At 35.4% G+C, this 23,112-nt stretch overlaps 3 protein-coding genes across 4 annotated transcripts; all 3 read right to left on the bottom strand.

Moving 5' to 3' along the window:
* Nucleotides 1-4: 4 nt before the first annotated feature.
* Nucleotides 5-10,739, bottom strand: LOC8260798 (DNA polymerase I A, chloroplastic/mitochondrial). The gene is made up of 12 exons (XM_002522943.3): nucleotides 10,365-10,739; nucleotides 8,822-9,731; nucleotides 7,155-7,346; nucleotides 5,735-6,408; nucleotides 4,915-5,359; nucleotides 4,680-4,775; nucleotides 4,057-4,149; nucleotides 3,790-3,984; nucleotides 1,446-1,538; nucleotides 1,148-1,360; nucleotides 975-1,064; nucleotides 5-533 (listed from the first exon to the last, which is right to left on the bottom strand). The coding sequence occupies exons 1-12, from the start codon at nucleotides 10,490-10,492 to the stop codon at nucleotides 369-371; spliced, it is 3,294 nt and encodes a 1,097-aa protein (XP_002522989.3). The 5' UTR covers nucleotides 10,493-10,739; the 3' UTR covers nucleotides 5-368.
* Nucleotides 10,740-11,689: 950 nt separating this feature from the next.
* On the bottom strand, nucleotides 11,690-14,180 carry LOC8260797 (probable serine/threonine-protein kinase PBL23). 2 transcript variants are annotated; one of them, XM_015721660.2, is made up of 5 exons: nucleotides 13,816-14,180; nucleotides 13,113-13,294; nucleotides 12,812-13,001; nucleotides 12,347-12,738; nucleotides 11,690-12,236 (listed from the first exon to the last, which is right to left on the bottom strand). In XM_015721660.2, the coding sequence occupies exons 1-5, from the start codon at nucleotides 13,937-13,939 to the stop codon at nucleotides 11,973-11,975; spliced, it is 1,152 nt and encodes a 383-aa protein (XP_015577146.2). In that variant the 5' UTR covers nucleotides 13,940-14,180; the 3' UTR covers nucleotides 11,690-11,972. The 2 variants fall into 2 exon arrangements, with proteins under 2 accessions (XP_015577146.2, XP_025013813.2); XM_025158045.2 differs by lacking the exon at nucleotides 13,816-14,180 and having other exon boundaries at nucleotides 13,102-13,173.
* A 6,365-nt stretch (nucleotides 14,181-20,545) lies between these two features.
* LOC107261553 (probable leucine-rich repeat receptor-like protein kinase At1g35710) lies at nucleotides 20,546-22,728 on the bottom strand. The gene is made up of 4 exons (XM_048379695.1): nucleotides 22,560-22,728; nucleotides 22,004-22,279; nucleotides 21,428-21,859; nucleotides 20,546-21,117 (listed from the first exon to the last, which is right to left on the bottom strand). The coding sequence occupies exons 1-4, from the start codon at nucleotides 22,726-22,728 to the stop codon at nucleotides 20,546-20,548; spliced, it is 1,449 nt and encodes a 482-aa protein (XP_048235652.1).
* Between the last annotated feature and the right edge of the window lie 384 nt (nucleotides 22,729-23,112).

Below are 23,112 nucleotides of genomic sequence, written 5' to 3'. Positions count from 1 at the left end.
TGACTTTACAGAAAAATACTATGCTTCATTCATCAAAACTCAGTTAAAATTGTAGACAGATCTGAAGTCAAGTCATCACCGCCAGGGATTTTACAGGAAAAGAATTGTGATCTTCATAGTAAGCTTCCTTGCACGTAGCTACAAATTGCCGCCAGAGCAGCACAAGATGCACACTCGCATCCCTACCCGTTGACAAAACTGTGCTGCGGCTCAACAAACTTGGTTTGTGCTTTGAATTAATATTAAGAAATGATACTTGTAGTAATATCCTCTAGAGCATTGTAATCTTTTCATGGAAGTGTGGAGCACAGAACAGAACTCCAAACTCTGGGTTCCAACCAAACTTAAGCTCCAACGGAATTGTGACACTACTTCGCAGAGTACCAGTTTTCAGCACATTTTGCATCGACTGATAGGTCAACTTTGAGAATGTTCACTCCATTGAAGAACGGCTTAGACATGCACTCGATAACTATGTCCTTGGCAACCTCAGCCGACTCTGTTGGTCCTTCCAGGATTACTTCATCATGAATCTGCTTTTATAAATTAAGTTAATTTTGTCCAAAGCCACTAAGATAGCTTACAAACTGACATTTCATTCTTGGTTGAATATGAATGTAGCAATACACAAGTCTCTAGAGTCAGGCAGGAGCAATGTATCTATATCTATTTAAAAAACCAAATGGACATACTTAATGGAGATCCTAGAAATATTTTTACATAAATTTTAGTCAAGGACTACTTAAAAACTTGACTATTATTTATTTTTGGAAAAAAAAATTTCGACGTATAACTAACAAAACATCTCATTTAAAACAACACTTTTTAATTGGTGTGCATCTTGTTGAAAATAAAACCATTTTATAGATGCCGCGGCTGAGCAATTGGTTCAAATCAAAGGACGAGGTTCCAATATGAGCATATATTGCATATAGGACTGTAGAACTATCATACACAAAGAACATGAACTTAACCTGTAAAAGCAGCTTCCATCCAAGCTCCTTTAGACGTTTATTATGTGATATTTGCAACATGGCACACATGGCAACATCAGCAGCACTACCCTATAACAGCTGCCCAGATCAATGGAGAGATAGAGAGGAAAAGAGCACACAAAACTTAAGTTCACAAGGAGAAACAAAAGAACCTGCACAGGTGTATTTATAGCAGCCCGCTCGATATGCCTTTTTTGTGCATTACTTGCATGAGAAATTGAAGGGAAGACTCGAGCCCGCCCCAGTAATGTGTGAACGCGTCCATCTTCTCTAGCTTCTTTCTTGCGGGCTTCCTGCCATTTCAGCACTTCTTGTCGTTCTCTATACCAGAGATTGACAGTTTCCTTAGCCTCCTCTATAGACACCTGAAAAATAAAGAATAACAGGGGTAAAGTTCATTTAATCGAAATTAATAGGAGTGGCTTATTATTTAGTGGCACAGCATGTTACCTTCCAATCCCGGGCAAGACCGACTGGTGTTTTTCCATAAGCGATAGAAAAGTTAAGCATTTTAGCTTTTCTTCTTTCAGAACCAAAAGCATCCTGAAATAAATTTATTATGCAATTTGAATTACCTAATATGCATATTTCTTCATCATAAGATAGTTGCTAATCATCCTTTCATGCATAGACATGAAGATCAACAAGGCTCGAAAGATAAAGTTGGAAGTCCATGTCAAGTGCTTGCCTTGTAGTGCAAGAGGTCAAGAATTCAAATCCTGACCCACTTCCCTTTTAAAATTTTTCTTAGTATGAAAGACAAGAGTAAGAGTTTGGAACAACTAATTATCCGAAATAGGAAGGAAAAAAGAAACCATGCAATACTGCTCCCTGCATTTGCAATAACATTACAATTATAAAATTGAAAAGAAAACCTCATAAAGATTAATCGAGATTGTTATGAAGTAGATAAAAAGATGCCTCATTCCTTATAAACTAGCACTGCACCTGTTTCAGATGGCATTTTAGCCAAAAACACATCGAAACAGTAAACTGATTAAAAAGAAACCAGGTTGATAATAAATCATTTCTTAAATATGGATCTAATTTGCTGATGATTTTAAACCATAATCTAATTACAGTGGCTGTTTTTACTATTCCAGAAGGGATAATAAGAGGAAAAAGAAGTTTCAGTTATTAATAAATTCAAAGCTGAAGTTAACTTTAGGATAAAAAACTAAACCATGACTTTTGCACTGTTAGAATCTGACACTGACACATGAAATTGAGCTCACAAACTGTTTTTGAAATGTTCCCCATTGACAATATATTACATGTTCTGCAACAACATTAAAGCAGTTCCACCTCTAGGGAAAAAATAAAGCGTGAGATGCATATTTAACTCACTCTCTCTTCTCAGTCAAATACACCCATGCTTCAGCTTTTCAAAGTAAAACATTCCATTTGGATTATCTTTGCGTGTCTTACAAAACTTCAAATAAACATAGATGATGCTACCTAACCTTGATACAGTCCCTAGAAGCACCAGGTTATTGCTAACCGATGTGGTGAGAGCCTCTATGCTGTAGGGCTATCGACTTCCATATGTATAGTCAGATAATCCACAATAATTACATTGTGGTTTATATACGGAACAATCTTCTGTAAAATATTTACAAGCCTTTATCTATTACAATTATGACTCTGCTATTCCTATTTTATTCTAATTCTCCTATTCTATTACTAGAATTGCAAATAATCCTATTATAAGCAATAATTCCCATCATAATAATTAAAAAAAAGGAAAAGAAAAGAAAGGGTAAATTTCTACGACCCCTTGGGGTATCTTGAAATGCACACTTAAGCCCCTTATACTAAAATCACTTGTTATTTTTTATATTGAAATTTTAATTTAATTTAAAAAACTAAACTCATTAAATGTACTAAATTTGTAATAATTTCATTTTATATATAAACGTGTTTGATATCATGCCTAAAACTTACAAAAATCATGTGTGATTTTACTTTAATTATTTACAAGTTACTACATTTAAAATAATATTATCCATTGACTAAAGTTATACTAAATTCACTACAAATTTTTAAAAGGTACATTCAATAGTTTTACATATAAAAAAATCAATTGTAACTTTGCTTTTGCTATTTATATTTTATTCTATTTAAAAGTTATCTTCATTTAGTGAATTTTTATACAAATTATAATTAATAGATTCTTCTTATTAGTTAATATCAATATTAACTAAAAGATAGGGAATTTAGTACATTATATCAAATCTTAGGGTTAGTATCTCATTGAAAAATTGGCAATAACCTCTTAAGGGAAGTTTAGGAATTTTTTAAATATTAAACCCATTGACTACTTTTTGGCACATTGACTAACAAAATATTAACTGAAATTCTAATAAAATCACCTTTTAGTTAACAGAATCAAATTTAAGGGCGATTTCATGCAATTTCAAAAATAAAGGGTTCGACTAGTGTATTTCAACATACCTCAAGAGGGTCATAGTAACTTACCCAAAATAATATTAAATCACTTGTCCATGCTCGAATCCTTTCATGCTCACTATCCAAATGACCAATTCTTTCCACATCTATTTCAAATATATAGACAAAAATACTTTTGCAGCATAATGTGGTATCAAAATTTTTGTGTCATCCTGCCAATGTGGTCAGAAAATAGGCTTTGTCCAATCTCCTAAGAATTGGAAAATGGATACAGAAATTGCAATCGTGAATAGTGGGCTCAACTCTAAAACCTTTCCCATTAAAAGCCAAAAAAAAAAAAAAAATTATGGAAATGACACAACTACCAAATTACAAAAAAATTCACCTTTAGTAGAGGAACTGGGGGTTTCTCCTCACCAGGTTGAGGATCCCATTCAAGAAGCACTTCTCCTTTATCAACTGCTTCATGAATATGTGGATACATGTTCATAGCTGTTCTTGAATGAAAATCTCCACCAGCTTTGAATGCTTCCAACATGCTCTTACAGTTAGCAAGATGTGCAAGAATCCTAAGTTCCAGCTGTGATATGAATAAATATTTCAATACAACCTAAAATACAATGGAGTTCTATGGATAACTCAAGCCACCAACCTGCCCATAATCAGCAACGATAAGGGAATTTCCAGGTGCAGCAATAAATGCCTGACGAATCTTATACCTGTCCTTCTCCAAAGCAGGCTGATTCTGAATTATGAAAAATACAAGACATTGATATTCTTATATCTCTGAAGCATTTTAAAAGAAAAAAACTTTCAACTCTCTCTTCTCATCAAGAGGTATTATAGAGTGTCAATTAGTAACTACTAACCACTAAGAACAGTATGAATCATCTTCAGCCTAACCCCATGCTGAAATTCATACAACATAAGAGATATAGTAATGCTTTTGCAGTTGGAAATTAAGATATGTAGTTTCTAGTGTTTGTAATAAGCATTTAATCAATGGCAATCCCATTACAATATTCACAGACATCACTGCAACAGTAATTAGCTAAAGCAGTAAACATATTCCATTCACAAATGAAGTCGTGTTTCATTTCAATGATGCAGCTGAAGTGAGAAAGTTTCATCTGTTGTCAATCTAGGATTGAATAATTTCCTAGAAGATCGGATTTCCAAACAGGTTTTGAAAAAAATAACAACAATTTGGTATAACAACAAGGTCACTTAATTGAAAATTTCTTCATGAAAAAATAAATATGCATTATAGAAAACCTGCAAATTTGGCCTCCTAGCTGATAAACGCCCGGTTTCAGTATTGATATTAAGGGAACAATGAACACGGCCCCTCTTTCCTGATACATTACTCCCCTGTGGCATAAAACATTGACATCAGCATGTGGTACCTCAGAAGATGAGTGCATGAAACTATAATATATTATTGTGACAACTATTTGTCCTGTAAAATATAAAGCAACCATCCCATATAAAATTTGACAGTAAAAATCACCTGTAAGGGGAGGATGAAGTTAGATATCAAAGAATCAATAGAGCAAACTTCACATAAAGAAGCAATAGCATGGCAAGCCTCAATTCCTTCTTCTAGTGATGGGAAAGCTTTCAAAGCTGTTCCATAAGCAGATGTATCCACATCTTTGAGGACAGATGGCACTTGTGTTTCTGAACCTTCAGTTGTCTCTAACTCGCAACCATCCTCAACAATGTCATCCACAAAATCATACTCTGCAGAGACCTTCCCTGCCAAGGTCTTCAAAGCATCACCACTGACCGAAGGCCAACCAGTTGCTGTATACATCTCGGCAGGAAAATTACCAATTTTGTGCAGAGTAATACTGCAAAATTTTGTGGGAGCCTTCTTGCCTTCTTCAATCACTTTATCAACATTGGGAACTTTGATTTTTTTTTCAACTGGAAGAATACTGTCAGGGTCCTTGCTACAACAGAGAACATTCGAAATGAGCGAGGATTTTCCCTACACCTTTTCTCGTTAGGACATCATCACGGTACAATTTATGTACATCATCACTATTTTAATAGTATGAAGGACTAACACTGTATGATGAAAGAGAACATTAGTAAGCCATACAACGTCCATTTTCGATAGTCCATGGTACAAGGATAATTTTGTCCAAATGATACATATTTTTTCATGCAAATTGAAGGGATAACCTTTGAAGGAAAAAATTGACTTCCTCACGTAGACCTTAAACTTAGATTAGTTAAATATACAGTGCAAAATTATTGCAGTGTTCTACATGGGAATATTATCAGATGAAAGATGAATTTAAAACAAACATGTCAGATTTTACCTGTTTGCAATACCACCAAAAAATAACTGGCGTAGTTGTGTATCACTTCCTACATTCATATACTTGGCATCAGGGCAATATTTGCATGCCCAATTGCGAAATCTATTAACAGCAATCTCCTGTTCAACTTTGGCAACCTTCTCTATCTCGGCAAGATATGCTCGATCAACAAGTATCCCCTCAGTTTCCATTCTAACTAGAAGCTCACCAAATGGTCTCCAGTATTCCTTGTAAAAATCAAGCATAGATTTTCCAACTGGTTTTCCATTAAGGTTCCATGGCATATGAAATAGTTTGCGTTTCAAGCTCTCATAGAGCTGCCATGTGCTTATTGCATCTAAGGCAGAATAACAAATCCATGGTTCTCGCTCTTCTCTTTGTAGCTCTTCAACAGGAGCAACAGTTATCATTTTTCCTTCAGATCCATCTTTTTTCAATTTGTTCTTGCCAAAGATAGTTTTCATTGACACTTTACCAATTAACCCTTCAAAGCACGACTGAGCCCCACTCATGACTCTTTTATCACCAGTAAGAGCTTCAAGAGAGTATCCACCTTCTGTACGCCTTGATGAATTCCATAAGCGTGCCATGTGCATGGTGTCAGCATGAAACCCACAAACAGGAACTTCATAATTCTGAATGACATGTTTGTCAAAACTGTAGTTATGCCAAACCTACAGAATGAACAAGCTACTTTTAAGTGTTCTCATTAGTTTGTGAACCAAACAAAGCAAAACCTAGTTAGCAGCGCTGAAAGTAAGAAAGTTGATAAGTCAGGTTTACTAAATTTACGGTAAAGGGCAATCATATTGCATTCATGACATGATATGAAGATTACCAACCACCACTAGATTCTAGGGATGAATGAATGAAAATATCCAAACCAATTCCTGTGCCAAAAAGAACCTCTTCCCAATTTACAATTGAAACAGTATGTCTTTGTTCAACATGAGTAGGGAAAGGTCCATGCAAGTTAAAGCACACATGTTTATCATGTAGTTTAACTAAAGCATAACAGCAATGGAGCAGCAAGAAACATGAAAAGAGAAGAAAGGACTTCATAAAATCAACCTTTCACATAATCGCTGCTACTCATTCAAAACAAGTAGAGGCAACGATACTAAAAGTTAATGGATTTGATAGGAAAACCATGAGCAAAAGTATCTAGCACATATAAAAGGGTTAATGGCAATAATTATTTGATACGATACATGATAAATCATCTAACCCATAACAATTATCAGTTCCCAAGTCAAGTCAATGAATCATGTGTCAAAAACATATGAAAGCTGTAAAAATAAATGCAGGAACAACCTTATAAGCATGAGACGGCTACTCTAAAGTGGTTGTAAAATGAAGAGTGCCATATCAGAAAAACAAGAAAAAGTAAAACAATAGAAAAGAAAAGTAAAGAATTAACCTTTTTGATTTCTGGATTCTCGAAAAATGGTTTAAACTTAACCAAAAGATCCCTGCCGCCACCATCCAAAACATCTACCCAGATGCATGATGTCCCATTTCCAAAATCCGCCTCAGGTCCAGAATAAATACTGAAGCATATTATCTCTCCATGGTCAACTGGTGTTTCTTGCTTCACATCAATCTTCGCCACCTGTAAAGATGTTATTATCAAGAAGTAGACAATTGCTAGCTTAATTAAACAAAATCGTAACACCATCCCAGTTGGCTTGGTTACATGAAGTCTTTTTCTTTATATTGTTTTCTGCTCCTACAAAAGAACTTTTTAAGTTTTTTGGTACTAACTCATTTTTTCGCTGCTTCAGTCTACTCACTCCTGGTCAACTTCTTAATACAACCCAAGTTCCACATGAAGAGAGACCTATGATATGGTTCATAAGCAAAATCCTTCATAAATACAACTAGACAAAGGGGTCCCTTTAAGCCCATATGGTCGAGCCCCATAAGTTTCCTAATTGTTAGACTAACAGTCTGTTCAGGCTGAGGTTATGACACTTCTTGTTTTCACTTCTAGGCTGCTCACAATTATAGAATTGCAGTGGCTTACAGGTAAGTGCAACCTTCTAGGAAATGATATATTGAAGTCTCAGATCTCATGATATTTTTACTATGTCAAGCTTTGTGCAATCAGGTCCTTCAATTTGGAGATTTTCTTTAATTATATATAACTCTCATTAGCTATTCATCCAATCATGCTGGCAATCACAAAAGTTTACAGCAAACACATAATTTTTATTTCAAAACTGGGCTTTTCTATTTAGCAATGCATAAAACAATGATTAACATCTTCTGCATGTAACCACTGTATACATTATCTACAGCTTCATGATGCCTTTATTAGTTGGTCCCTTTGTAAATAAATGTGCTTGATGATTTTATTCTGCATCCATGAAAACTGTCGGAAAGAACAGCAAACGGAGGTTACATTGAATGAATTTGCAAGGCGAAGAATTTGATCATATAAAGTCTATATCAGGGCTCAAATTGTAACAGATCAAATGTTCAAATGCTAAATCTCAACTCCCGAATTTAAATATGTCTAACTCTAACAAGATGCAACCACAATAAAATTACATAATGCAGAATATAATTATGCTCATGAGTTAAATGTACACCCAACATATAAGTGTTGTTTAATTAGCACAGTCTTCTTATTAGGGTAATGATAGCTGGTTTATTTTGAAGTAGGTTTTCTTTGGGTTTACCAATCAAGGATATTTTAACTATTTTTATTGCTATAGATATGTATTGTATGTCTACATTGGATCTAAGAATCCATCTATATTTTGGAATTTTTACATAGTTCACAACAGTTTAGGAGTCAGCTCCCAATATCCTCTTTTAGGAGTTGAATTCCTACTAGGTTCAGAATCATCTGAAATCTGTATACTATCTTTCTCCAGTGTCATCTCAAATCAATTACAAACTTTACTCGTATAAACCCAAAATACAAAATATGTGCTACTCTTAATTCCAGTTTGCTATCAGTAAATTCATGATCAGCGCCATTAAATTTTTAACAATTTAATAATTCCCTCTTGGTTATAAATTAGTACACGTCTCTAGTTCATGAGCAACTGTGCGCAGAGAAGATATAGTAGAGCATACCTCAGTATCGCACGCATGGATAAGATGCCGATATTCATTTGTAAGCTTCTTTACTACTCCATCTGCCATAGAAATATCATTAACAACTAGAATCTTTCCAAAAATACTAGTAAGTCTCCTTTTAACATCTGGATGGCGAGATGCCTCCTTGGTGTTGGAGAATTTTTCAGCATCACCAACTGCAGCAAGTTTTCCATCAGTCAGGTGATGTTCAATTTGATCGACACCGATATCTTCAATTTCATTGAAAGTTTTCTCTTTCCAATTTCCCAATATCTTTGCTGACAATGAGGTGTCAGTCTGTGCGTCCAGTTCCAAGCTTTTGGACAAAGAGAAACCATTCAGCCTTTTTCTATCAATTGCCTGATTATTTGTTTTATCCACAGATGCAACCTGTGCACTGTCTCTTGAGATGTTGTTCAAGGATAGGCTGCCTGGCCTTTTATTTTCAACTACTTGCTTAGGTACAAGTTTTTGATTAGCAACCATTATAACTGGATAATTATCATCATCCTCAATCTCATTCTTAATTCGAGAATTTCCCATTGCCAAATGACCTCCACTATTTCTTGAGAGTTCTTGTTTCTCGTTACTTGATTTATCATGCACAGAGACATCTTTTTTGTTAGCAACCATGGTTCCATGCATAACTGAATAACTTTTATCTCCTGAAATCTCATTATTTCCTCGAGCATTTCCTGTGTTACAATCATGTAGAATTTTACTCTTTTGAAACCTTCTATATTCTCGCAAATCTTCAGTCTCTTCTATCCATGAACTTTTAGTGCTGGGACGGAGTTTTGTCCCAACCTCCAGACTGGAGGCGGTAGAGTAATATCTAGAAGTCAATACCCTCTTTTCACCTCTTCCTTGCAGGTTAACTATTACCCCTGAAGGCTCTACCCAAAACCTAACAAATACAATGAATCTCAATATTCTGTTTACAAAATATGGGCAACTAAAAATGCAGGAGATGTACAAAGTACAAACCAAAATACCTAATACCTGAGATAGAAACCTAATAAACAGTCACTGAAAACAAGATAGAAATTATAGACACCTAGCTTTTGTCACAGTCCATAGGCTTACAAAACTGCTTTTCTTTTTCTGTTTGAGTACATTCTAATTGCTCTGCAGTTTGTTTCATTTCTTTTCATACTGGCTAACTGATTTTTCTCGCTTTAAGTTTGTTTATACATTGCATTGTTTCTTCCAAGAAAATGCTTTTTCTTTTTCTTTGACCTTCAAAAAGATGGAAAATTTTGAAAATCCAGCGAAAAGAGGAATTAAAGAAAAGACTACTGTGATACATTGTAGCATGAATTTATAAAATAACTCAAAATAAATATGAACATGTGGTGTCAAAGATAGCAAAAGCCATGGATATTAACTATAAATATAAGGATACAAACTTTTGAATTCAATCTAATATAATATTTGAAAACTGTTAACTACACACATAAAAGAACACACAAAAAAAACCACAGATAGCAAAAGGTAAAGAAGGCAGGCCAAGAAAAAGCATAAAAGAGCAAGAGTGAACCTGGGAAGTGAATTGCGAGAAGAAGAAAAGCAAGGACAAGGATGGAAAAACTTAAACGAAGAGGAAGAAGAAGAAGGGCAAATCGGTCTAAAAGAGGAAAACTGAGTGGTGGCCGTGGAAAGCCCCATAGCTACCACCTCTGTAATTCTTTTTCCCAGCTTGAGCTTAGTAGTGCCTGTAGTACAAATAATAAGACGAGCCGTTTTGTTGGATGTTCTCTGTAGTAAATAAAATGGGTTTTTAAGGATAAAACTTGGATTATAATGAAGGGAAGGCAAGTGGGTCTGTAACAGAAGCAGGACCAGAACTGAGGATTTTGGCCATCAACAGTCACAGAAGAGACAGCCAAAGAGAAACAGAAGAAAAAAAAAAAAAAAAAAAGCTAAAACCCTTTCTTGTGTTTTCTTTATTTTATTATTTTATTTTTTACCCAAAATTAAAAAAAAAATAGTTAATTTTACATGTCGCGTTTCCAAATTAAGGTCTTAGAGTTTTGTATATTACAAATATGCCATTTGATTTTGTAAATGTGCATTGATGGGCTGTATGGATAAAATGTTGGTCTGACATTAGACTTTATTTTCTTAAAAAAGAAATTAATTAATTTTTTGGCTTGTGAGTTGTAAAGGTAGAAATAATTGAGGTGTTAATCAAATATCAATCTATTTTAGAGCTGGATAAATAAAAATAAAAAAACTGATTAATCACACTCATATTGATACCAAATTCTATTTTTATGTTCATAAACTTTTTAATAATGCCTTTTTTTTCTTTTCCTTCAAATCATGTAATATAAAGTGGCATCTTTTGATTCAACAATTCTTTCACTATTGTTGGCTATCTATATTCACTGCAGCCTCTCCACCATCTTTATCTAACACATCAAAAAATCAATTTAATATCAATAAACACCCTTTACATGTTTTTGACACGTGTAAGCACTGAATATAATTAAGATTTAGTTGCCTCAAAATAGGAGTTGTGAGCTTATTTGTTGCAAAGAAAATAAAGAAAATAAAAGAAATTGGGTCTATTTGACCCCTTGACACAAGTTGAAGGGGGCAAATTGACCCTTTGGCCAAAAAAACATTAATGGCATATTGACATTATTTTGGTTGGTTGGAGTGGTGGAGTGGCAGTAATCCCAAAGTAAAGGATTCATTTCTTTAGATTATTTGCAGGTGATTTGGCAATGGTAATTAACAATTGGTATTTTAAGTTTATAGAACTAGCAGGAGTCTGAACTTTGATGGTATTTTAAGTGTATGCATTTTAAAGTCACTCTACTCAAGAGTCTAATGATGAGAAAATTTTGTTTACAGAAATCATATAATAATATGATTAGAAACTGTTCATCAAACTGCTCAGATACACATTGATCTTTTCTTCCAAACAGATGTAATAGCAACTGACAATAATTTTATGAACACGGGCAGTTCTTAGCAAATCACAACCAATTCTGGGTATTAAGAAAAACCCAGAAAATATCTAAAAAGAATGATATGTTTTAGCAATGGAAAAAGAAATTTGGTTGTTTGATTTTAACAGTGTCATGAAATTTTTTTTTTGTTAACAAGTCACTCTTCTTCCAATTTCCTACCCCTATCATCAGTCATCTTGTCTACTATCAGGAGAAGCTACATTCAGAATATGATCATCCATGTCCTCATGATCCAGTTCTCCTTTTTTGACTGCTAAATATTCAAGAGCTGTAACAACATCGCTCATTAAAGGCCGAGTAGCAGCTTCTTCTTGTAGACACATGGCTGCTACTGCAAGTGCTTGATATAGAGACTTTAAAGGGTATTTGCCTTCTAATAATGGATCTGCCATTAATATGAACTTCTTTTTGTCTTTAAACAATGGTGTTGCCTGCATAACATAAAAATGCAAAAAAAAGAAAAAAGAAGAATGTCAAGATGGGGTCTTCAATTTATGTAGCAGAAATTCAGAACATTCTGTGCTTGGTGCTTAAGACTTGCCCAAATAACTAGATTCTGTTCTTCTGTTGGTCTCGAGTTGTCGATTACTCTTCTTCCTGTGATTATCTCCAAGAACACAACTCCAAAGCTATAGACATCAGACTTTGATGTCAACTGTCCTGTCAATGCATATTCAGGTGCACAATAGCCATAAGTTCCCATCACTCTTGTGGACACATGAGTCTTGTCACCAGTTGGACCCAGCTTTGCCAGCCCGAAATCTGACAGCTTTGGATTGAAATCCTCGTCTAGTAATATGTTTGATGCTTTGAAATCACGGTATATTACAGGAGGATTTGCTGATTCATGCAAGTATTCAAGTCCTCTTGCTGCACCTTCTGCTATTTTCATCCTAGTTTTCCAATCCAAAGGCTTCTTCCCTGGTGCTAAATCTGAAGAGGAAAGTTAGAGTATAACTATAAAGAATGTGCAAGAAATCAAAATGAAATTTGATTTTGTACATACCAAGAAGGTGATCTTCAAGAGAGCCATTCGGCATGTAATCATATACTAAAATCCTTTGATCACCATCAGCACAATATCCAACAAGATTAACAAGATTAGGATGGTGAAGAAGACTCAACATCAAAACTTCTACAAGGAATTCTCTGTTTCCTTGGAATCCATTTCTGTCAAGTTGCTTCACAGCAACAACCTGAAGCAAATCGAAACAGCACATCTTTCACAAAGTCATATCAATCTTTACATTCTCTTTAGAAGTAGAAAAGAAATAATGAAAGAAATGAGAATTATACTGCAGTAGTACTTGGTTCGTTTTTTCCATCTGCCCTTTGTACACCCTCCCAAAACCACCTTCTCCAATCAGATTGTCAGGGTTGAAGTTCTTAGTTGCTGAAGATAACTCGCGGAATGTAAAGATATCAGCAGATATATTTCCTTTTCCAATTTTCTTTATTTCATCGGCTATATACCTTAGTCTGCTGCTATCTGCATACAGTACCTTAGTTTCAGCTTTCACAAACATGACAAGGTGATAAAGAAAATGACCTTCATGTTGGAGTCTACTAAACATTGAAACTTGGCTTGTTAATCCCCAAATCAACAGGAAAAGAAATATTATAATATGCTCAAGTAGTTACCTCATGTTGTATTACAAGCACAAGCGCATTAAAAATTAACATTCTAAAATGAAAAAAGAAAATAAAGAAAAATTGAATCTTCAAGATAAAAAGTTGACAAATAAGGTTAAGGTTTGGATTGGTGCATATATAAGATTCCACAATTTGTGGTAACCCCATAAGAAGATGGTATAAATAATGAATGCAAAAGCAACAGCCTTCGATTTGGAAAAAGAATTATCTTGCTAGATTGGGAACAATGCACCTTGTGATTTAATAGCAATCATATCTGGACAGGAATGTTCAGACATAAAAACACAAGGCCAAGATATATTCCTCCAAAGTTTCATGAAATTTAAGAACTTTGACATTAGAGTATAAAAATTGTACCACTCTTGAAAGAGATGTTAGCGAATGAGGCTAAAGTTTTCGTGTCATGGTATTCCTTAATGCTTTCTTTCAATGACTTTCTGCTGAGTTTTTGTTCTGACATGCAACATGTAAAGCAGTTCATCTTGCCTTCCCTTCCAATTCAAAAACTATCAAATCTTGAATCAAGAATATGAATGAAACAAATGTATTGGCCTGTTTGAGACTTGAGAAGATTCAGCCAAAAACAAGCCAAGACATCCAGAACCCAAGAAATGGATTAATCACAGATAGATGATCTGCTTAGACAACTGAAAACCTTAACCGCATGGAAGAGATTAATCTAGTTTTTCAGGAGACACAAGAATGTTCTTCCCTTCATCTTTTGTTTTGTTTCATCTCTCTCAAAATCCATTGAGCTAGGAAAATGGAAAAGAAAAAAAAGACCCAGTCAACTTTGCTAACAATAGTAATGCACAGGTAGTTTCTGTGTGTTTTTCTGTAACTACCCTTCTAATTTACGAATCTTCTGTAAGTATAAATGGGCTAAAAGAGATTGTGAAAAATATCATGTATATCTAATCCAACTATAGCCATGACATGTCATTAAGGTACTAAAGTACTATTAATGACAAGATGATTAGATTTTTACTTATGCTGTGGGGACTAAGAATTTTTCACATTGTTTTTCAATCCAGCCATGTTGGTCTTTTACCATCATTAGACCAAAATTGTTGAAGTATTTTGACTAATAAAAATTATTCTGAAGTTGGATTCTGGCAAAGATCAACCAGCTTGGAAGGCTGGACTTTCTTAGGAGCTAAACTTTTACCTCTAGTGGTATAGAAGGATTGGCTGCTGAAGATGGTTATGAGATTTAGTCTTGAATTATTATTGCCTTTATTTCTTCTCCATTAACAGAAACAATATTGTTTAGCCAATTAATATTAATGGAACTTGAAAAGAATGGAAGGGGTTTCAGCAACCACATTGTTTATCAGAAAGAAAACAAAAGCAAATACTCTAGCTTTAGTCTGAGCATTGTGAGTGAATAAAATGCTAAAATTTGATAATGAAATGTTGGATATTCATTGAGGATAAGTTTAGACTGAACAGAATATTCAAACTGGGATGCAACTGTTCCTGTTAATTTGGAACAAGAAAAGGCAGAGGAGTATAGATTCAAGGCAAACAAGTTGATTAGTTTCATGCATCAAAGTATACCTGAAATAGCTGAGAAAGAAATTCCATACATATATATTAAATTAAAGCATTTCATGTGCAGTATTACATCACTTTAGTTTCTTTCTATATGGTTGCTATACACCCATGAATCCTGTTCTTACTGCTACCAGATGATATGCTACTTAAATCAGCTGTAACATTCAAAGAGATTAAATCAGCTGTAACATTAGAGACTTCAAGGTTTCTCATTTACACTCTGCACCAAATAAACTAAAGCAAGCAAAATAAACTGTACTGCTATGAACTAGACATATGGAGGAATTTCTTATCAACAATTTCTACCAAACCTCCTGCTGCCAAATCTTTTTGGTTTTAGCTCAGCAATAGCTCTCTCAAGTGTGGCAATCCGTATCCTCCAACGCCAATGCAGTGCTTAGAGTCGAAGTCCTCTGTAGCTTCAATAATGTTTTCATATTGAATATCTCTATCATAAGGACTCCATATTGCATCACAGCGTGCCTCTTCTGACTTCCATTTTTCGTTTCTAATTCTTCTGCTAAGGAAGAAGAAACCTCCAACGAAGAGAAAAGATAGAAGCAAACTCCCCAAGAGAGGTAGAACGACAAGATTGACTATCTTATTGTCCCTTTTTCCCTTGGGACAAGCCTTTAATCTGGTATTATTGCCGCATAAGCCTCGGTTGTTTCTAATAGCACCAAATGAAGCCTCTTGAGATGCTCTAATGTTGGGAATTTGACCTCCTAACTCGTTGTACGAAAGATTCACCACTGTCAAGCTCATCAAGTTGTGAAAAGAAGTTGGAATGTGTTGAAGACCCTTACCTGTACAGCTGTATACTTCTAATTCTGTTGTGTATATTTTAGGAGGTTAGATTTTGTTTCTTATATTGTGAGGCATAATGTTTGCCTTCAATTTCATGGTCCACTTTGTATATAAACTATGGCAGCAATCAATAATAAACAAATCAGAAATTCATCCAAACTGAATTTTCTCATGGTATCAGAGCGTAACCACGCATAAACCATGTCTTACGATTCAAATGGATTATCTAAAAGGGGAGTCAAAGACAGGAGGAGTCAAGAAGATTCTTCATATATCTTGCACCCATCAAATCACCCAGGACTGGTCTTTGTCACAATGCCATTCACTGGCGAAAATTTTCCACCATGGAAAAACTCCATGGAAACAGCTCTCTATGCGAAAAACAAGGGAGGATTTGTTGATGGAAGTCTACCATTACCAGATCCAAATTCACAAGATTTCCATCGATGGAAGAAAAAAGACGCAATGGTGAAGGCTTGGATAGGGAATTCTCTGGCAAAAGAAATACAGGAAAGTGTCGCTTATGCTGAAACGGCACGAGAAATTTGGTTAGAGCTATGCAAAAGATATGGACAAAGCAATGCTCCTCGCATTTACAAAATCAAGAAGGAGTTTTCTAATCTCGTTCAAAACAACAGTCAATCCTTGACATAATACTATACAAAGTTCAAGATTTTATGGCAAGAATTACATATGTGTGATCCTTTGCCTTGCTGTAAATGTGAAGCTGCGAAGGAACATCAACAAAGGCGAGAAAGGGAAAAAAGCCATCAATTTTTGCTAGGACTGAATAACAATTTTGATCGCCTGAGGTCCAATATTTTGTCCATGGATCCAATTCCATCTCTCAGCAAGACTTTTTCTTTGGCATTACAAGAAGAACAACAATCTTCCATGCAAAGAGAAGGACAGTCTAGCCCAATTGTAGAAGGCGCAGCTTTTGCGGCTACGAAGACTGAACCTGGAAACAGCGAGAAGGGTCATGGGAACAGATATTTAAACTTAGGAAATCAGAATCGTAAAAGATGTGAACACTGTAGCAAAGGTGGGCATATCAAAGAAGAATGTTTTGAGATAATAGGATATCCACCCAATTGGAAGAGCAATCAGCAAAGCCGTGGAAGTAGCAATAAAGGTGTTTTTAGGCATAATAAAAGAAATTTTGGTTATCGACAGGGGTCTGGAAACATGGCTGTAGGTGACCATCAAGCACATGGTGAGCGACAACAACAAGTGCTGCAAGTTCTTGGGTTGACAACAGATCAATATTCTAAACTTATGTCCCTTCTTCTTGGTCCAACTACAAGTCAAAACCATGGTAATGATCATCAAGCAAATTTCGCAGGTAAATGCACTTCATTTGAGGATCCTTGGATCATAGACAGTGGGGCTTCTGATCATATGGTTGGAAGTAAAAAGAAACTTCATGATGCTGAGCATGTTTCTTCTTATCCTTCAGTTAAAATACCTGATGGTTTTGCCTTCAAAGTAACCCATGTTGGTACTGCATATGCCACAAAGAATATTCGTTTAAAAAATACAATATGCATTCCTGGTTTTAAATGTAATTTGCTTTCAGTTGCAAAGGCCACAAATGACTTGAATTGCTCAATAACCTTTTTTTCAAATTCTTGTTTCTTTCAGGACCTGAATACGGGGACGCTGATTGAAACGGGTAAACTCCAAGATGGTGTCTATCAATTAGAGGAAAATCATGGCATAGCGAGTCAAAGTACATTGCAACTGGATCATGTTTTGTGGCACATGCGTCTAGGTCATCTTTCCTTTAGAAAACTGAAATTAATTCCAAATATTCCAATTCCAAATAATGTTCATGAAGTGTGTGATACTTGTCATAGAGCTAAACAATCTCATTTACCTTTTTCAATTAATAGTGAATGAAGCATTAAGTGTTTTGATCTCATTCATGTTGATATTTGGGGTCCCTATTCAGTTTCATCTTTGAGTGGTGCTCATTTTTTCCTGACAATTGTGGATGATCATTCTAGGTGCACTTGGGTTTATCTAATGAAATGCAAATCTGAAACTTATACTTATTTAACTATGTTTTGTCATCTGGTACAAAATCAATATGACTCACGGGTAAAGGTAGTGAGAAGTGACAATGGTAGTGAATTTATTTCAAGGGATATGAAACAGTTCTTTACCACTCATGGCATTGAACATCAAACTTCCTGTGTCGCTACCCCACAACAAAATGGGAGAGTAGAGCGTAAACACCGTCATATCCTTGATGTTACACGATCTTTGCTTTTTCAAGCTCATTTGCCTACAAGTTTTTGGGGAGAATGTGTTTTAACTGCTGTCTATCTTATAGATTTGATGCCAACTCCAGTAATAGAGAACAAAAATCCATATGAGGTTCTTTTCAAAAGGAAACCCAGTTATGATCATTTGAGAGTTTTTGGTTCACTTTGTTATGCAAACAATCATGAAAGGCAAAATAATAAGTTTTCACATAGAGCCTGTAGATGCATATTCCTTGGGTATCCACAAGGAAAAAAAGGTTATAAAGTTTATGATCTAGAGAGAAAGAAATTATTCATATCCAGAGATGTCATCTTTCATGAACATATCTTTCCATTCCAAACCGATAACCAATCTTCATCTCCTTCATCTTCTTTCGATTTTGTCAAGCAAAATTACCAGATCCATCTTGACAATGATTCACTCCATGAAATCTCACCGAAGCCAAGAGAAAACCATAATCTTGAACCTGAAAATTCAGCATCACAAAATGAATCCGCAACACCCTGTTTTGCATATGAAAATATCAATAACCAAGAACAAATTTCATCTCATCCTTCCCAAGATAACCTTATTACAGGAACAGTAACACCCACAATTAGCAACTCTCCATCACAACGTCTAAACAGAGCCAGACGTGTGTCCACAAAACTCTCTGGTTTTGACTATGAACTATTACCATCATTGGCACCATCTTTGGAGACTCTTCCGTCAGCTAACTTAAGTAAGTCCTATCCTATTTCTCAAAACCTATGTTATTCGAAATTGGCTCACTCCCACAAAGCTTTTTTGGCATCTATTACTTGTTTGGACGAACCAAAATTTTTTCATCAGGCAGTTAAAGATCCAAGATGGAGACAAGCCATGGCTCAAGAAATTAGCGCGTTGGAGGAAAATGAAACATGGAGCTTGGAACATTTACCTCCTGGAAAGCAAGCAATTGATTCGAAATGGGTGTATAAAATCAAGTATAATTCTGATGGAATCATTGAGCGCTTCAAGGCGAGACTCGTTGCTAGAGGTTTTACGTAGATTGAAGGATTAGACTATCATGATACCTTTGCTCCAGTTGCGAAGCTCACTACCCTACGATGTTTGTTGTCAGTGGCAGCTATACGACATTGGGAAATTCATCAATTAGACATTAATAACGCTTTCCTACATGGAGATCTTCAAGAGGAAGTGTACATGGAAGTGCCACAAGGTTTTGGTACGTCAAAAGATGATTGTTTCTGCAAATTAAAAAAATCTTTGTATGGGCTTAAACAAGCATCTAGATGCTGGTTTCAAAAGCTTGCGCATTCATTACATCAACTTGATTTCAAGCAAAGTTCTGCAGATAACTCATTATTTACACTTACACGAGGTAACCAATTTACAGCTTTGTTGGTATATGTAGATGACATAGTCGTTGTTGGAAATGACTTGGCTACGATAGTTCATGTCAAAAATTATCTTGATACAGTCTTTCAAATTAAAGACCTCGATAATCTCAAGTATTTCCTCGGCATAGAAGTGGCCCGAAGCAAAGAAGGCATAGTGCTTAGCCAGCGTAAATATACACTTGATCTCCTCGAAGAGACATCGCTCTTAGATGCAAGGCCTAAAAATTTTCCAATGGAATCAAGACACAACTTGGCATTAGGAGTGGGTGATCCAGTTTCAGATGCAAGTCAATATCGTCGACTTATTGGTAGGCTCCTTTACTTGACAGCCACTAGACAGGATATTACATATCTAGTGCAATTTTTGAGTTAGTTTATGCAAGATCCTCGTGTCCCTCATTTAAATGCAGCATACAGAGTTCTTAGATACTTGAAGGCAGCCCCTAGATAAGGTATTTTCCTTTCTTCTACTAGCAGACTACACTTGACTGCATATTCAGATTTAGATTGGGCAAGTTGTCCCTCTACTAGACGATATACTAGTGACCATATAGTGTTTCTAGGACATAGTCCAATTTCTTAGAAATCAAAGAAACAAAGTGTAGTGTCCCGTTCCTCCCGAAGCGGAATATAGGGCGATGGCAAATGCTACTAGTGAATTGTTATGGTTACGCGCTCTGCTTCTTGATCTCAAAGTTAAATTACCAAATGCCATGACTCTCATTTGTGACAATGAAGCAGCCTTACACATAGCAGCGAATCTCGTTTTCCATGAATGAACGAAGCACATCGAAATTGATTGTCACTTCATTCGGAATTGATTACTGAGCAATGAACTCCATATTGCTCATGTTTGTTCAACTGATCAGATTGGTGATCTCTTCACAAAAGCACTCGGCAACAATCAGTTTCATCATCTGCTTGGCAAGTTGGGCATTCGTGATTTACATGCTCCAACTTGAGGAGGAGTGTTGAAGACCCTTACCTGTACAACTGTATACTTCTAATTTTGTCATGTATATTTTAGGAAGTTTGATTTTGTTCCTTATATTGAGGCATAATGTTTGCCTTCAATTTCGTGGTCCACTTTGTATATAAACTATGGTAGCAATCAATAATAAACAAGTCAGAAATTTATCCAAACTGAATTTTCTCATAATGGATCCTGACAGCAAATTTTGGGAGAGGTTCAATGTTTCTAAGCTTTGCAACTGTCCAAACTGTTGTGGTATCTCTTCTCTTAATAGATTTTGGCTAAGATCAACACTTTCTACAACGTGTAAATTGCTTATCTCTGAAGGGATGCTCTTTGTAAATTTATTCATGCTGAGATTTAAGAATAATAGCTTTGAGCACTCCCCAATCTGCTTTGGAATTGCCCCGCTTAGATTGTTTGCTGCCAAGTTAAGGCGTTCAAGTCTAGATAACTTTCCGATTTCTGTAGGAATACCACCTGAAAGCTTGTTATCTTGGAGAAGAAGTTGTAACAACTTTGACTTTCCTATTTCCTTAGGAATCTCTCCAACAAGTTGGTTTGATGAGAGATCAACTGACTGCAGCTGAGTTGTGTTAGCAAGTTCGGCTGGTATTTTTCTTGAAATTCTATTCTTCGACACTTTCAAGGTCGATAAATTGCGAAAATCTTCTCATATCCATGAAAGCTCACCATAAAATTTGTTCACTTAAATCTAGATAGTTCAAGTGTGGGTATATGCCAAAATCTTCCAATATGTTTCCAGTAAGTTGATTTTTCTCCAGATGGATCCTCAACGGACTGCTGTAATTTTTCAAGGTTCTTGGTAGTGGACCACTGAAATTGTTTTCATGTACGGAGAGATATTGAAGCATTCCACCAGAGCATATTTCTTGAGGTAAATGGCCACTTAATTTATTAGAATACATCTGGAAATTTCTCAAATTTGTTAAGTTTTCTATCAAATGTGTGATTGAACCTGTGAGATAGTTAGATGATAAATCAAGGTCGGTGACAGATCTCAACATTCTAAGTTCTTGAGGTATAGAAGCGGAGAGTTGGTTGGTGTGAAGATAAAGAATTGATAATTTTGTTAAATTTGCTATAGAAAATGGGATTGAACCAATGAGAGAATTATATGATAATTGAAGGTGGGTGACAGATCTCAACATTCCAACTTCTTCAGGTGTATAACCAGAAAGTTGTTTGTTACTAAGATATAGGGTGGACAAATTTATCAAGTTTCCTATAGAAGCTGGTATAGGTTTAGTGAGATTATTATACGACAATGCAAGGACATTAACAAATATTAAATTTTGAAGTTCATAAGGTATTGAAGCAGAAATTTGGTTCCGATAAAGATAAAGAAGTGAAAGTTTGGTCAAGTTTCTAATAGATTTTGGGATTGAAACTGTGAGAGAGTTAGATGATAAATCAAGCTGAGTGATAGATTTCAACACTCCAATTTCTTAAGATATTGAACCAAAAAGTTGGTTCCGATGAAGATAAAGAAGTGAAAGTTTGGTCAAATTTTTAATAGATTTCGGGATTAAACCTGTGAGAGAATTAGATGATAAATCAAGGTGAGTGACAGATCTCAACATTCCAACTTCTTGAGGTATTGAACGAGAAAGTTGGTTGATGTAAAGATACAAATTTAATAATTTTGTCAAGTTTCTTATAGAAGATGGGATTGAATCAGTGAGAGAATTAGATGATAATTGAAGGTTGATAACAAATCTCAACAATCCAACTTCTTGAGGTATTAACCTAGAGAGTTGGTTGTTACCAAGATATAGTTTTGTCAAATGTATCAACTTTCCTATAAAAGCTGGTATAGAACCAGTGAGATTATTATATGACAACGCAAGGACAGTAACAGATCTCAAATTTTATAGTTCACAAGGTATTGAACCAGAAAGTTGATTCCGATAAAGATAAAGAATCGAAAGTGTAAAAAATAGAACAGTGAAGAATGTGTAATTTGCATATATGAATTCTGAGTTCTTTACAGGAAGATGTTGATATATATACATGATTTGTTGTATTGAGAAAACTATTCTAACGGTTTCCTAACAGCTCTTTCTGCTATGGGTATGGGTTGAAGTGACCTTTCCTGCTTTGCAGGAAAGGTTGCTCCTTTTTACCCTGAGGTCTGTGATGATAGGTCTGCACAAGCAACCTAGCATGTGCAACCTCTAAGACCTCTTTTGCTTCTGACTTTCTTCCTTTTCCAACACTCCCCCTCAAGGTGGGTTCGAATAAGTTGATTGAACCCATCTTGCTGAGGATTGAATGGTGATTCTACTTGTCCAGGGCCTTTGTGAATATATCTGGCAGTTGATCTTGACTTCTGACATAAGGAGTCTCAATTTCTCCTTTTTGAACCTTTTTCCTGATGAAGTGACAATCAACTTCAATATGTTTGGTACGTTCGTGGAATACCGGATTTGAAGCTATGTGTCGAGCAGCCTAGTTATCGCAGTGCATTTGCATTAGTTCTTTACTTTCAATTTTCATATCTCTGAGGACTTGTTTAATCCAAATAAGCTCGCTTGCAGTGGATGCCATTGCACGATATTCAGCTTCAGCGCTTGATCTGGCCACTACGCTTTGTTTTTTACTTTTCCAAGTTACCAAGTTACCTCCTACAAAGACACAGTA

The sequence above is a fragment of the Ricinus communis genome, chromosome 9 (assembly GCF_019578655.1).
Source record: "Ricinus communis isolate WT05 ecotype wild-type chromosome 9, ASM1957865v1, whole genome shotgun sequence".
NCBI classification, from domain to species: Eukaryota; Viridiplantae; Streptophyta; class Magnoliopsida; order Malpighiales; family Euphorbiaceae; genus Ricinus; species Ricinus communis.
This window is presented reverse-complemented; position numbering and strand designations above follow the sequence as displayed.

Bases quoted from the DNA above. Each gene is read 5' to 3' on its own strand.
- LOC107261553 (XM_048379695.1), bottom strand. From the start codon at position 22,728: ATGGGTTCAATCAACTTATTCGAACCCACCTTGAGGGGGAGTGTTGGA. The intron at 21,860-22,003 runs GTTTAATCCCGA...ACTCTCTCACAG, and splicing joins ATCATCTAATTCTCTCACAG to TTTCAATCCCAAAATCTATT. The intron at 21,118-21,427 runs GTTCAATCACAC...GGATATGAGAAG, and splicing joins ATCATCTAACTATCTCACAG to ATTTTCGCAATTTATCGACC.
- LOC8260797 (XM_015721660.2), bottom strand. From the start codon at position 13,939: ATGAACTGCTTTACATGTTGCATGTCAGAACAAAAACTCAGCAGAAAG. The intron at 13,295-13,815 runs GTACAATTTTTA...TACTGTATGCAG, and splicing joins TAACATCTCTTTCAAGAGTG to ATAGCAGCAGACTAAGGTAT. The intron at 12,237-12,346 runs GCAAGTCTTAAG...TATGTTATGCAG, and splicing joins AACAGAATCTAGTTATTTGG to GCAACACCATTGTTTAAAGA.
- LOC8260798 (XM_002522943.3), bottom strand. From the start codon at position 10,492: ATGGGGCTTTCCACGGCCACCACTCAGTTTTCCTCTTTTAGACCGATT. The intron at 9,732-10,364 runs GTTCACTCTTGC...TGTATTTGTTAG, and splicing joins TCTCGCAATTCACTTCCCAG to GTTTTGGGTAGAGCCTTCAG. The intron at 6,409-7,154 runs GTTAATTCTTTA...TTCATTCTGTAG, and splicing joins AGAATCCAGAAATCAAAAAG to GTTTGGCATAACTACAGTTT.